At 42.1% G+C, this 14962-nt stretch overlaps 1 protein-coding gene and 1 pseudogene across 1 annotated transcript; one reads left to right on the top strand and one right to left on the bottom strand.

The window, feature by feature from the left end:
* Window positions 1–9760: 9760 nt before the first annotated feature.
* LOC147618027 (uncharacterized) lies at window positions 9761–11295 on the bottom strand (annotated as a pseudogene).
* Window positions 11272–13220, top strand: LOC147618028 (uncharacterized). The gene has a single exon (XM_086776265.1). It carries the CDS (start codon window positions 11305–11307, stop codon window positions 12880–12882), a length of 1578 nt encoding a protein of 525 aa, XP_086632391.1. The 5' UTR covers window positions 11272–11304; the 3' UTR covers window positions 12883–13220.
* The last annotated feature ends 1742 nt before the right edge of the window (window positions 13221–14962 follow it).

The following is a 14962-nucleotide window of genomic DNA, read 5'->3' on the forward strand; positions in this document are numbered from 1 at the left end:
CATCAACTTTAGCTCTCTTCATGGTGTTTTGAGGTACATATTCATCCTCTTTTCTACACCTTTCTATCGGCTGAAAATTCCACTTTGCTACACACTTTGTGTTTGCGTTTTTGTGGACAATCAACTCCTCCATACTCCTTCTACCTAAGGCTACATTCTCAGTCCTCTTTTGGTGGTTTCTACGAAGTCTATTGGTTCATATATCGGCTGCGTTTTGCGGCTGCATTTTTGCACTATCTTTGTGCATATTTTGGAGATACTTCCTTGGTGGACAACCCATCTATTGGCTGCGTTTTTTGGAGGTACAACACTTCTTCCCTTGTGTTTTCCCACCCTCCACTCCCTATGGGATCTCGGAAGTCCTCTACTCCAAAAGACAAAGGCAAACTTGAAGATACTATGGATCCTACATCTCCTACGATGGTTGGGGACCGGCAACTACTACAACGGAAGTTGGTGCAATTCCTTCTTCAGTAGGTGCTTCTACTTTCTCTTTTCCGTCGTATCCATTACCTTCTACGGATCCATACACTCTTTCTTCTTTGTCCTTTATGCCTTCCTATCCACATACTTCTATGCCCTCTATGGTATATCCCCCTACATCATCTATGCCTTTTATGGCAACTTCATCTACTATGATTCCTTCTTCTACTACTTCCACTACTACTCCTCTCCCCACTCAATCATATCAGCCCTTTAACCCATTCACTCAATCTTTGAGCCTTCCAAGTCTTTCCGATTCACAAAAGCTTACCCTAAACAACTACCACACTTGGTCCTTGTTTATGCAACTTCTTTTGGAAAGCGCTGGGGTGTGGTCTATAATCACTTCTCCTCATATGGTGCCTTCTCAATATCAAACCTATATGGATGCACAGGCCAAAGCTTTACTTGTGCATGGCATGTCTACATCGGTTGTCTACATCGGTTGTGTCTCAATTTCTCTCTACAAGGAGTACGGCTCAACAATTATGGCACGCTATACAAATGCAATATGAAAGACTTTCAACGGTTAAGATGGCTAAGTTGGAAGAAGATTTGGATAAGCTTTCTATCTCCAAATCCGACAACATAGTGGAGAAGCTTGGAGAATTCAATCGAATCAAGCGGCAATCATAGAGTTTGGTACATTGGTAATCAATCCGGTCCACAAGCTACTTGGTAAATTGCCTTCTTCTTTTGAATCGTTCAAAGATAACATCTTTCTTCGAGTTCCTTTCCCTTCCTTTGAAGAGACTATGGGTCTTCTTCATGATAAGTGCATTACTCGCCCCGCAAGCAAAACAAAAAGGACTCGGCTTTTGTAAGCCAAGGCAAGGGCAAAGGCAAAGGCAAAGGCAAAGGCAAGGGGAATGATCAACGCAAAGGCTCTAATTTCAATGCTAAAGATTCTTCAACCAAAGGCGCCAAGGACAAATCAAAGGATTCTTCCAAGGAGTGCACTTTCTGTGGTCGTAGTGGCTATACAGAGGATCGTTGTTTTGCTAAGAAGGTGGCATCCAAGAAGGTAAAAGCTGAACTTGAATCCAAATCTAAGGGTTCTTCTACATCAACATCTTCTCACGACAAAAACAAAGACAAGACGGAAGACGGTAATGCCAAGATTGCATATGTTGCTATGTCTTCTACTTCTTCATGTGACACATCACTTGTGGTAATCAAAGATCTTGATACGCATACTGCGGATGAGTGGATTGCCGATAGTGGTGCTACCTCTCACATGACGAATAGTTCTTCCTTATTGGAAAACTATAAGTCTATCTCTTCATCAGTACACATTGGTGATGCTTCGTCTCTCCCTGTGATTGGTATTGGTGATGTTTCTTTTGGAGATGCTATCTTACATGATGTTTTGCATGTGCCTAAGATGTCTGCCAACTTATTTTGCATATGCCTAAGATGTCTGCCAACTTATTTTCTATCTCTAAGGCTACTTCTAAAGGTCTTGGGGTTTACTTTGATGATGAAGTGATTGAAATCATTGATAGACAATCACTTTCTTGTCTGGCACATGGTTCTCAAAATGCTGGGCTTTATCATATAAGCTCTTTTACAGCACAGTTGTTGCCACCACATGAGTCTCATCTTCATCAATTATTTGCTTCTCCTAAAGCACTTGTTTCTAATGAAGATAGTGATCTATGGCATTTCCGCTTTGGCCATGTTCCTCTTGCTACTTTGCAACATCTTGTCTCACATGACATGGTTACAGGTCTACCAAAGCTTCAGAAACCTCGCCATCATATTTGTTCTTCTTGTGCTCAAGGAAAGCAACATCGGGCTTCTTTTCTAGAGGAGGCTACTCATAGGGCCACACGCATACTTGAGCTTATTCATGCTGATCTTGTAGGACCTATGGAAGTACAATCGCTTGGTGGATCCAAGTATTATATGCTTCTTGTGGATGACTTCTCTCGTAAATCACGGGTTATTTCTTACCTGAGAAGTCTGATGCTCTTTCTCAAATTCTGAATCACCTTGGATGTTCAGATGTCTCTTCTCTCATCTCTTCTTTCTCACAATTTTTAGTTAGGAAGATATTGATGTTAGGATAAAAAGCCTTGAGAGGGGAAGCCTATGGCGCTATGGCCATAGGGGGATCCTTGGTGAATAGGTGGGGGTGATGCATCTTATGAAGATATGCACATCTAGCTAGAAAAATACTTGTGAGGGAGAGTCTATTGCCCTTTGGCCATAGGGTGCATCTCAAGCATCTCTATGTATTGAATATATGCATATTTAGCTAAAATATTGCTTCTACAAGGAAGCTTATTGCCCATTGTCCATTGTCCATAGGGTACATCTCAAGCATCTCTATGTATTGAATATATGCATATTTAGCTAAAAGATTGCTTCTACAAGGAAGCTTATTGCCCATTGTCCATTGTCCATAGGGTACCTCTCAAGAGATAAAGGAGCCCCATGTTAAGTGCAAAAATCTAGCTAAAATAATATTTGAGAGGGGATTCTATGGTCCTCTAGGCATAGGGTACCCCTCTAGAGTGACTATTGAGTGTATGTAGCTAGAACAATGCATGAGAGGGGTAGCCTTTAGGCTTCAAGTAATAGGGTGCCTGTGAAGAGTTACTATGGAGTGGTGAAGCACCATGTCAAGAGATACAAATCTAGGTAGACAAATGCTAGAGAGCGGGACGTGATGCCTCTCAAGACTTTACTATAAAGAATCTATGAGACTGGCTAGAAAAAAGCTTGAGAGGGGGAGCCTATGGCCCTCTGGCCATAGGGTGCTTGTCAAGAATGAAAATGTAGGGGTGATACACCCTATGAATGGATGAATAGTGAGGGGATCTTATGGCTCCTTGGCCATAGGGTTCCTCTCATAGAGTGACTATGGAGAGGTGAATCACCATGTTAATAAATGCAAATCTAGTGGGAAGATTGATTGGCCCAAGGTGCTTACTAAATAGGGTGTCTCTCAAGAGTTATAATAAAAATGTGATGCACCATGTAAATAGAAGAAGATCCAAGAGGAAGAATAGTTGTGAAGGGGATTCTATGTCCCTTTTACCCTAAGGTATCTCCAAATAGTGAATATGGGGAGGTGATATACCATATAAAGAGTGAATATGGGGAGGTGATATACCATATAAAGAGTGAATATGGGGAGGGAATGCCCATGAACCTAGCTATAGTGGGGGACCCTATGGCTCTCTAGCCATAGGGTGCCTCCCAAGAGTTAATTGGAGTGGTGAAGCACCATGTAGATGGATTAAAATATAGGTAATAAAATCTTGGAGATGGGGACCCTATGGCCTTGTGGCCATATGATACCTCTTAAGAATTACCATGAAGAGATTATGAGGCTAGCTAGAAGAATGCTTGAGAGGGGTGGCCTATTGTTGTTTGGCCATAGGGTGCCTCTCATGAAGGACTATGTAGGGGTGATGCACCATGTGAAGGGATGCACATATATCTAGAAGCATGGTTGAAAAGGAGAGCCTATTGACCTATGTCCATAGGGTTCCTCTAAATGTATATGTGGGTGATGACCCTACAAAGGGATGGAAGAGTGAGCATGGGGAGGCGATTATGCAAGAGTGATTGTGGGGAGGTGATTCACCATGTAAAGAGAGCTTGAAATGTTGGACTTTATGGATGTCTTTTCATAGGCTACCTCTCAAGAGTGACCAAGAAGAGACTATAGCTAGAAGAACTCTTGAGAGTGGGACCCTATGGCAATGTGGCCATAGGGTGCCTCCCAAGAGTTACTATGAATTGGTTAAGCACCATGTCAAGGTATGCAAGTCTAGGTGGAGGAATGCTTTGAGAAGAGGAACCTATGGCCATAATACCATAGGGTGCCTCTTAAGGCTTACCCATGAAGAGGCAATGGACCTAGCTAGAGAATGATAGAGAGGGCCCTCCAACCATAGAGTTCCTCTCAAAAATTACTATGTAGGGTTGATGGCCCATATAAAGGGATGCACAACTAGCTAGCTAGAATCATTTTCAAAAGGTAGATCATATGGCCTTGTCGCCATAGGGTGCTTATAGAGTGATAATGGAGAAGTGAGGCACCTAGTAAAGGGATGTAAATGTAGTTGGAAGAATGGATTTTAGGGGGAGCATATGGCCCTTTGGCCGTAGCGTACCTCTAAGAGTGACTACAAAGAGCCTTTAGATCTAGTTAGGAAAATTCTTGAGACGAGTAGCCTATGGCCCTATGGCCATAGGGTCTTTTTGAGAGTTACTATTATGTAGGGGTGCTGCAACCTCTAAAGGATGCACATCTACTTTAAAGAACGCTTTAGAGGTGGAGCCTATGCCCAAAGCATGCTTCGCAAACATAGCTATGGTGGGATGATGCACCCTATGTTTGAATGCAAATCTTTGAGAATAGATTGCCTCATATAGGAATGATTATGGAAAGTTGAGTGCTTGGTTGCGAGGGGATTGTTGGAAGAAGACTTGTGAGGGGATCTCATGGCTCCTTGGCCATTGTAAGATCCCTGTTCCCACCGAGCAACAGATTCGGGATACTAGCAGCGGAAGTAGCACTTCTCGCGCGGGACAGGGGTCCCACATTCGGGGCCTCACCCACGGATATCCGGATAAGAGACTAATCCGTCGGTTGTTCCAAAACCGAACCCGGAAAAACTTCCTTTACCGGAAAGCACCGACGATTCCACCAGGATAACTTTTTACTCTAACGTAGTCAAGATCATTTCTGATCGAACTGATCCAATTACGTCTATAAGATACTTGGTCAGATCAAGGGAGAAACTTGCACTTGGATCATTGGGATCAACGCTTTTTTCCCCATTCAAGAGGCACAGCCGTTGATTCCTATCTATAGAACAGTTACTGTCCGGGATTTATTTTATCTATCGTAAAAACAAAAGTTTGAGTCTCGATTTACGGATCCATCAGTCCAGCCTAACCCCATCCGATCCCATGGGTTAGCCAACCGCCCAACCACTGTAGTGATGGGATCCAATTAAGAATTTGGTTAGGTTTTGTCCCGGGTACCAAGGAAAAGAGTTCCAAGGCCCCCTAGCCGGATGTTCATGCAAAAATAAAACTAGTCACACCACTCACACACCCAATATGAAATTGTCTTTTCACAGATTCAACCAGTTTAAAACAATCCTTTAATAAAACCATAGTATCACTGATCACAATCTTCCAATTTATCTAATTGATTCTTAATTTCCCATCATTCCTTCATCAGAGTATATATGGCATCATTGGCAACTAGAACGCTCAGGGGCCGTTTCGATAGTTCCTAGCCCTTAATACTTGGCAATATAATCACTTATCAAGATGGACTCTCGTTGAAGATCAGCAAGATCAACCAACAGATCCATATAAGGAGCCATGGACTCATCCATTGAAGACCAGCAAGGTCAATCAACCAGATCCATGCCCGATTTCAAAAAACAACTCCTACTCTTGTTCCAATATCTTCCTCGACGCACGCGTGGGTATCCTAGGCGACCCAGAGCCCGAGCACCGTATGGTCAGCACCCTCTAGGATCCTTCGCAGGTGACCTAGCGCTTCACTCATAGGCCGCTTCCTTGGCCCCTCATCCACCGTACCGGAAGCTCACCATTTTAATCGCACCGAGGCTGGTCAAGACCTCGGCCGACCTTGCTACGCGAGACATCCTTCATTGACTCTCCGTCAGCAGTTGCAACTTTATCATCACGACCTTAATCACAAGACGGTCAAAATGCTCCCCCCAGCATTCTTGACATAAAACAATCATTTACAAACAGCATTTACAAACAGCATTTACAAACAGTTTACAATACAATTTCTATTTTAACTTTCATTTTTCCACATTATCCCTCATCAATCTACATTACTTATTCCATATTCCATTTATATGTATACTCATCCCCTCACATCATTTCCATCTCACCACTTCAGATTCCTTCACATCACATATCGTATATTCACATCCATACATCCACATCTATATGCGTACATTCATATCTACATGTATACATCTACATCTCTATGCATACATCCACATCTCCATTCACATCTACATCTATACATCTACATCTACATGCATCCATCCACCTCCACATCCACATCTACATCTATACATCTACATCTACATGCATACATCCATATCTCCATTCCCATCTACATCTATACATCTACATCTACATGCATCCATCCACCTCCACATCCACATCTACATCTATACATCTACATCTACATGTATACATCCACATCTCCATTCCCATCTACATCTATACATCTACATCTACATGTATACATCCACATCTCCATTCCCATCTACATCTATACATCTACATCTACATGCATCTATCCACCTCCACATCCACATCTACATCTATACATCTACATCTACATGTATACATCCACATCTCTATTCACATCTACATCTATACATCTACATCTACATGTATACATCCACATCTCCATTCTCATCTACATCTATACATCTACATCTACATGCATCCACCCACCTCCACATCCACATCTACATCTATACATCTACATCTACATGTATACATCCACATCTCCATTCACATCTACATCTATACATCTACATCTACATGCATCCATCCACATCTCCATTTACATTCTCATCTACACATCTATTTCTACATGCATACATCCACATCTCCATGCATACATCCACCTCCACATTCACACTCACATCCATACCTCTACATCTACATGCAAAAATCCATATCTCCATGCATAATAATATTCTTTTAATTAATCTAGGATGATAGTTCCTAGAATATGGTAGGAAATTATTTTATGCGTAATTTCTATAAAAATTTTGCCATAGCTCCGCTACTATGACTGATAAGTCTCAATTTTTTCTAAGGGATAAGGTTTATCATTAAGGAAATAATTAGAATGGTCTCTAATTGGATCATCAATCTATAATGGATTGAATCATCGATATACATAAACTAAAAGTATAGAAAAAAGCCATTAATTTGGCCTCAAGCATAGCTTAATCTTGGATTAAGGAAAAGCCTTATGAAAAGCTTCATTTGGATTGAAAAGGGTCATGAGTATGACCATTTCTTAAGTGAGAGAGAGAAAGACCATTAGAATTAAATAGAATTTTATGTAATTCTTTACTATCATTAATTAATTAACTTCAATAGCATTTCAAAAACCATATCAATTAAGCTTCTCAAGCTTGAGAGGGGTTGAGAAGAGAGAATCATTGAGAAATTATAGAAAAGATCAAAATTCACTATACTTATCTTATAATTTGCTTGATTCTTTGATCACGGTAGAGGCCCCCAACCAATCAATTGGTTTAGTATGTTGATGGAGCCACCAATGGGGATTAAAGAAAGAGAGAAGTATCAAAAACTAGTGAATTATTAAAGAATTCACAGTTCTTGGCTTAGATAGAGTAGAGTAACAATGCATAAGACACTATATCTTTTTCAACAAGGGAAGGCTTCTATTTATAGGAAAAATTGAGCTCCTAACCAAACAAACTGATTCTAGAATTTTCCAAGTCAGTTTGGTTGAATTTGGACTAGATTTGGACCTAGTTTGGTTACTTTTTGATTTGATTTGGTTCCATTTTGATTTGGTTTGGTTCAAGAGAGATGAAAGATAAAAATATCACATTATTTTTGAGTTTAAAACTCATTCAAGCATTCTTGAGCAATCAAGGAGATTTTCAATTCTTCCAAGAGGATTATTACAAAAAAGTACAAGGTACTATTCATTGTTTATGTTTCAATTTCTTGGTAATTATCCTTTTTGAATTACTCCATTGATATGATATTAGTGCATGGATTAGTGCATTAATAAGAATGCTAATTATTGTGTAGGTAATTAGTGCATTTAAATGAATATTTCTTGGTATTAGTGTATTAATGTGAAGGTTAAGTTGTGTGTAGTTAGATTGATTAGCAATCAATGACTTCATTAGTAAACAGACACATCAACATAACCTTGAAGTGCGACGGGAGATTAGTGGTTTGAGGATGATGATGAGAGTACACGCCAAGAAGACAAATCTGCACGATTGAATGACACTGATATGTGTGTGTGTGTGTGTGTGTGTGTGTGTATGTGTGAGTTTATGTGTGTGTTTGATGTGTGGGTGCGCAAGGAGGAGAGAGGGAGAGAGGCAAGAAAGGTGTCTGTGTGCACAATTGGAGAAAGGGATGAAGAGGGTGACAGGGAAGTAAAGAGAATGGGATAGAGGCGGCTAAAATCGACAAGATCAGGACGCGAGTGAGAAAAGGGGGCCCGATTGACGGTGGCGTCAATGGGTGCACAACAGAACATGGGAAGGGAGCACGACAACGGTAGGGACAAAGGCGGCTCAAATTGATAAGTTCAGGTCACGAGGACGTACACACATCTCACGTGATATGTAATCTTTGCAGCTGTACCTAGGTCGCGAGGACATCACATTTGGTGCCTAGGGAGGTGTATGTATTGCTATTGGGGAGACCTTGTGCTTTGTGATTAAGGACAAAGGCATCATAGTGCCCTAGAGAGCAGAGTGGATGATTATGTGCATAGGAGAGGACAAGGTTGGATTTCTTAATGTATATGCTCCTAATGTGCCGGTCGGTGGCCAAATTAACATTTGGATGCTGATTGGAGACTCCTTACCCACAGCTGAGTGTTGGTGCATGGGACGAGACTTCAACGTGCTACAGGATAGGCGGGGTGGTAGCTTAGCCACCATTTAGGGTGCTAAGCCAGCAACTTGGGAGATACTATGCTTTGCCTTAAGGATTTTAGATGCTTGGCATGTGGAAGGATTTAGCGAGACCTTTCGGAGTTTCTCCTTCTCATGTTTGGACAAGAGGGTGGGGGATGCTAATCTCTCTCACATTGATTGTTGGTATGTAGATGGGTGGGCATGCAATTGGGGTGGGAGACTATTCGGATCCTAGCAAGGGGTCAATCTTGGTAAACCACCAACATGAAGAAGATTAATTTAAAGTTTTTCCCTGTGTAATATCCTTGATCTTGAAGCAATGTTTTGTACAGGTTCATGGAAGTGAGATTTGGCACGTTTTGTGTTCAAATCTCACCTCTCGTCGGATAGATCATTGTGGTCTCTTGGGATTGTTCCTACGACGTTAAAAGCCTCTCTCTCTCTCTCTCTCTCTCTCTCTCTCTCTCTCCACATAAGTATGCCTCTAATACGTGCTTGCTTTTGTCTTCCACCTTGATGTCGGACCACAACTCCTTTAGCTCATCTATTCGATTATAGATACACATCTATAAGCGATTGTAGATACACATCCATATTCTTTACCTTGTAACGACCTTGTAACGACCAAGCACTAGCAAGCTGAATATCAAATGCCCCTTCTTTGTCGTCAACCATGGTGGAATGTTGTAGTTCACAAACAACTACGGGGGGCCACACACTATATGTTGTCGAGTGCTGACCAAACGGATTAACTCCATCCATTGCCAAAGCAAGCCGCAAATACCGAGGGCTCTTTTGCAAAATCTAGCCAAGTCTCTTTGATGTGTTTCCATGCCATGCAAACTGCAAGAATGCGTTGCACACCATCCGTGGAGTGGTTTTGGGAGTGCCAAGACATAAGGCTTGCAATTGATTTGCACCTGAACATGTGTTGAATGCGTGGTATTAGTGGAAAATGCCTCAAGACCTTCTCCGGCATAGTTTCCCCTCAAAGATCTTTACGATATCTGTAAGCACCACACTTTGGACATTTTTCCAAGTCCTTGTACTCACTTTGAAAGAGGACACAGTCGTTGGGGCAAGCATGTGTGGAATTATAGTCTACGCCCAACTTTCGGAGTATCTTTCTTGCATCATCTCTGGAGCTCGGCATTGTATTCTGAGACGGCAATATGTGATTCTTCAAAAGCCTACATGTCACACCACGTTGAACATCGAGCAAGCATTGCAACAGTCGTTTGTTTAAAACATGCACACACATTACCTGAATAGCTATGTGACGCTTTTATCACTCCAACCAAATGACCCTTGAAGGTTTAGCAACGTAAAAACTGTCTTCAGGATGGGAAATCCTCAAGCCTTCATATAAGGGTGTACGAGCCTCTTGCTTCATACCCTCGGCCACAGGATCACTTGCCTCAAAAACTGCCTGGAGCATGTCATCCATCTCTTGTTCGAGCATCTCCACGTGTGGATATTTATTGGCATTCACATCAGGAGCCATAGGCATAGCATTTTGCAAACCTTTAGTGCCCGCCACTTGCTTGGACCGCATGCAAACCCACCTAACTGGTTGCAGGACTCTTGTCGCTTCCCCAATGTTGGAGTCCTATGAGAAGCATAGCCCACATATAAATTTAAAGATACACAAAGTCTTTAGACATCCACGTACTACGATCAATTTACCGATGAAATATATTGTGCAACCACTTGATCAATAATGGTGGGATCAAACTGTCCGTATTCCTCCACATGCTGCATCATTACACGACGTTGTCGTAGCACTGCCCATTTGCACTGGTTGCAAGGACATAACACTTGGTCCAGCTCTAAGGTGCACACATGTATGCCCTACATGAGGCCTTCCCGTCATCTCATATCCCCTCGAATCCATATAAAGTACCGAGGGCCTTCTCAAAGCTGGCTGCTGAGGGGCCCAACCTTAATCTACTGTAAGGATTTGGCGCTGAGTCAGCTGCCAACTAGGCGTGCAAAAGGCGGGAGCTTTTGGCGGTGTCAGGTGTGTATCCTAAACTGCCCAAATCCGACGTGGGTTCAATTTATTGGTTTGGGCACAATGGCGGTCTGTAACCGGCCTAAACCCTAGGTTGTTTTCAACTGCAGAGATTCTCATTCTCCATTGATGAGGCGGATTCTAACGTCCAGTGCCCGTATCCAGTTTCGGCTTCTCTCATCCTCGGCCCGCCACACCTATGCTTCACCACAGGGGGGTGGCTTCCGGGATGCGCCCCACGTCACCACAGGCATGCTTCACCACAGGGATGCCTTCTCTCTCCGTCGACTTCTCACATCTTCCTCTACCCCATCCTCCTCCGCAGGCCTTCCTCTCTCATCTTCCCCTTCCCCTACCGACCCACCCCAAGGGTCCTCCGCAGGCCGAGGGGAAGGAGGGAAGCCTCAGGATCTAGTACGTTTTTTGAAGTATCTGTTGAGGTTGAAGTTCTGGTGTTCAGTTCTGGGCCTTGTTTTCACGGTGGTGGTTGCGAATGAGGGTTACTGTGTATATCTGGCATGCCGGGGAGATGCCCCAAGCATGATTCATCGGGAAGACCGTGTGTGGATCCCTTCTACAAATATGGATACTAAAGCTCTGCTGGACGAAGACCCAGATGGAGTTTTCTATATGATGGTTGGATGGCCTGGAATCGGTAAGACTACACAGTTATGTGATGCTGCAAGGGATAGGGGAGCAGCAATTTATCTTGACGGGGCTGCACAACAGTCTTTCAAAGCCATACAGGCGACTATCAATCAAAGGTACAAAAGTCTTCGTCTCAGTTTTATGTCATGGATGCGTCCTGAGTCAGGACTGGAAATCCTTGGCGAATTGGCTTTCTGGGTCAAACTATTTAGACGAAAGCAGCTGGTCTTCATAGTTGACCATATTGATAAGCTGGCTGAAGCAGATGTTTTACAGCTAGTTTCATGGGCGAAGACGCAAGCTGATGGTAAGCGCGTCACGGTAATCTTGGTGGGGTCTGAGCAGAGTACCAGGCTAATTTCCAACTCTGATACCAGAACCAGAGGTCAACTTGTGATGTGTTATCCTCCAAGCGCTCAGGAGGTAAGGGAGGCTCTGAGAAAGTTCATGAGTACCCACCCAGATAAGTATAACCTGGATGTTGAGAAGTGTCTCTACCTCCGAGGGACATGCCCAACTGAGTATCGGCATGGCAACCTCCTCGCCACAGAAGAGTATTTAATGAAGCAGTTCAGAGAAAAGCATGCCAGATTTGAGAGGCAACGCAGGGATTTCCGTGATGTAGGTTTTTGGTTCACGCTTTTAGTGGCAGGGTCTAATGGCGTGTCATTGGTGGAAGACAGGTCATTGGTGGCTCTCCAGGAGTACTATGTCCCTGACGTAGACAAGGTACTGTCTGAACCCTGCATTCTGTCTTATAATGAAAAGGTGTACTTTATCTCCGGCCGCAGCCGGGAAATGCATGCCGCTTTGGTGCTTCAGGCCTATGGAAAGGAGGTCCTGGAAATCTCTGCAGAAGTCGAAAGGCTCTCTGCAGAAGTCGCAAGGCGCTCTGCAGGAGTCGCAAGGCTGTGGTTTTGGCAACGTTCAGATATGTCACAGAAACTGGTGACAGAAAAAGAAAAGCTGGTGATGGCAAAGGAGAGGGTTGCGAAAATTCAAGAGTGCATGTCTAATAAGTCATATGAGGCTTATGGCCCTTTATATCAGACAGCATGACCAGTTAAGGCTGAGCCGGTGTGAGTGGTGTAAGTGAGACACCAGCAGAGGAGAAAGGGAACAAGAGTGCATGAAGTGGAAGAGCACATATAGTTCAATCTGTGATGCATGTAAGTTTGCCCTGGCACATGTTTTTTTTTGGGATAGATATCTCAGTGTCTCCTTGGGTTGCACATGTTTTTTTTTTTGGGACAGATATTTCAATGAGATATCCTTGGGACAATCAAGCTTGACATCTTTCTTGGATGTTTGGTATAATGTTAAACGTGGTGCAATTTGATGGCTTCACTTGTTATAGGCTTATTTAATCATTCATATGTATGACTTGGCTTTCATTTTGGGATGTTGGCAGTGTTTTCTACATCATCATGATTGATTTCAACTTTTGGAATGTTTAAAATGATAAAAAGTAAGTTCATCTTTGGTATTTCAGCTTTTGGAATGTTTAGAATGATACAAAGTAAGTTTTTGGGGAGCTGAAAAACCCACTTAATTCTTAGTTCAAGGCTCTTTTTGTAAATGTGGCTGGTTCCATCTTAAAGTAGGGGTTGATGTTCTAACTCAAAGTAAACTTTGTTTAGTCTTTTAAGTTTGATCTGTAACTCTTTCTTGCTCCAACTGATTATAGAGTTAGTTTAGTTCTTTCCTATGTTTGTGTTTCTTTGTTGACATAGAGTAGTCTTGGAGTGCTAGACTCTATCATGACTAAGTATGCCCATCACCTTTGGAGAGTGATAGAAACTCAGCTCGTTGGTTTTATAAAGTATATTCTTTTGAAATAACCTTATACAAACCTGCACCTACTCTTGGGCACTGATGACGTGAGTGGGGATGTCGTAGCTTATTGTCCACGCTATGCATGATAGAGTTGATGAACCTACACTTCATGTCTGGACAAACATTGGAGTTAAAGGTTGCACTTTCGAGTCCTATTCTCTTTAAAGTTTAGCTTAATGTTTTGTTCTTGTTTGTAAGTGCTCTAGGACTAGAGTTTATAGTTCTTTGTTTTGCTATTTTGCGTTATTGATTAGTATCTCAGTAGAGTAGTTTTAAGTTCTTATTAATGATCAAGTCTTTGTATGATTGTGTGTGTGTGTTTATGTTTATTTTTGGAAGGTTTCTTCAATTAGGTAATTGTTTTGTAAAAAATTTTCTTTTTCTAGTTTTTGTTGTTTTGTTTGTTTTGTTTTGTTTTTGTTTTCCAACAACTACTACTCTCTCCCTCGTGCTTGCGTTCTCTTTTTTCATAGGCAAAAGCAAAGCACAGTCCTCTTGCTTTGTGTGTTTGTGCCCCCTCCCTCTTGTTGCCTTCTTTCATAGGCGGCACAAACAATAGAGAGTTTGCATTGTAGAGGCAACAGGCGCAATGGTTGTTTTTGTTCGTAGTATTTCGTTAGTCAAGCTCGTCTTGCTGAGCCCTTGACGCCCCTCTCATGCTTTATCTCTCTTTCTCACTCTCTACGCAAGGGGCATGCTTGACGGAGAAGCTCAACATGATTGGATACCTTAGTCTAGACTATAAGGTATGGTCAGGAGGCTAATACTTTTTGCAATAGCACAATTAAAGAGTATGTGGTAGGTTCTTTAGGTTTTGTCTTTTGCTATACATCTCCCCTTCAACATCCCAAAGGATTTATAATGGTAACACTTCTTTTGCAGTTGCACAAAAAAAGTTGTGGTAGATTTATGTAAGACGAAGGTCCACTCAAGGTCATGCTTTATGCTAACTAATTAGCCTAGGCTTGTTTATACGGACTGCTTGGTGGAATAAGGTCGTACACATGTGATTCAGGCCATGGTTTTTTCAAAAGATCGAAAAACATCATGTATGCGATTGTTATATGAAGTCTAGCTTATATCCAACTGGATACAATTTAAACCTTGGAAATCGTTCATGATGATACAATTTAAACCTTGGAAATATTGAAATTTAGTTTTTCTTTTTGGTAAAAAACTGTTCTTACAGGAGGGAAAAAAGGCAAACTAAGCCCAAAGTCAATACTTGGCATACTTTTCACTTAAGAAGTAAATAAAAAATCAATCTCTCCGATTGGAGAAATTAATACAAGTTCCTTTCGAG

Source organism: Cibotium barometz, chromosome 36 (genome assembly GCF_041138505.1).
Source record: "Cibotium barometz isolate CiBa-2024 chromosome 36, ASM4113850v1, whole genome shotgun sequence".
Taxonomy (NCBI): Eukaryota; Viridiplantae; Streptophyta; class Polypodiopsida; order Cyatheales; family Cibotiaceae; genus Cibotium; species Cibotium barometz.

What these genes read in the sequence shown, in the direction of transcription:
- LOC147618028 (XM_086776265.1), top strand. Translation starts at nt 11,305, where the DNA reads ATGAGGCGGATTCTAACGTCCAGTGCCCGTATCCAGTTTCGGCTTCTC.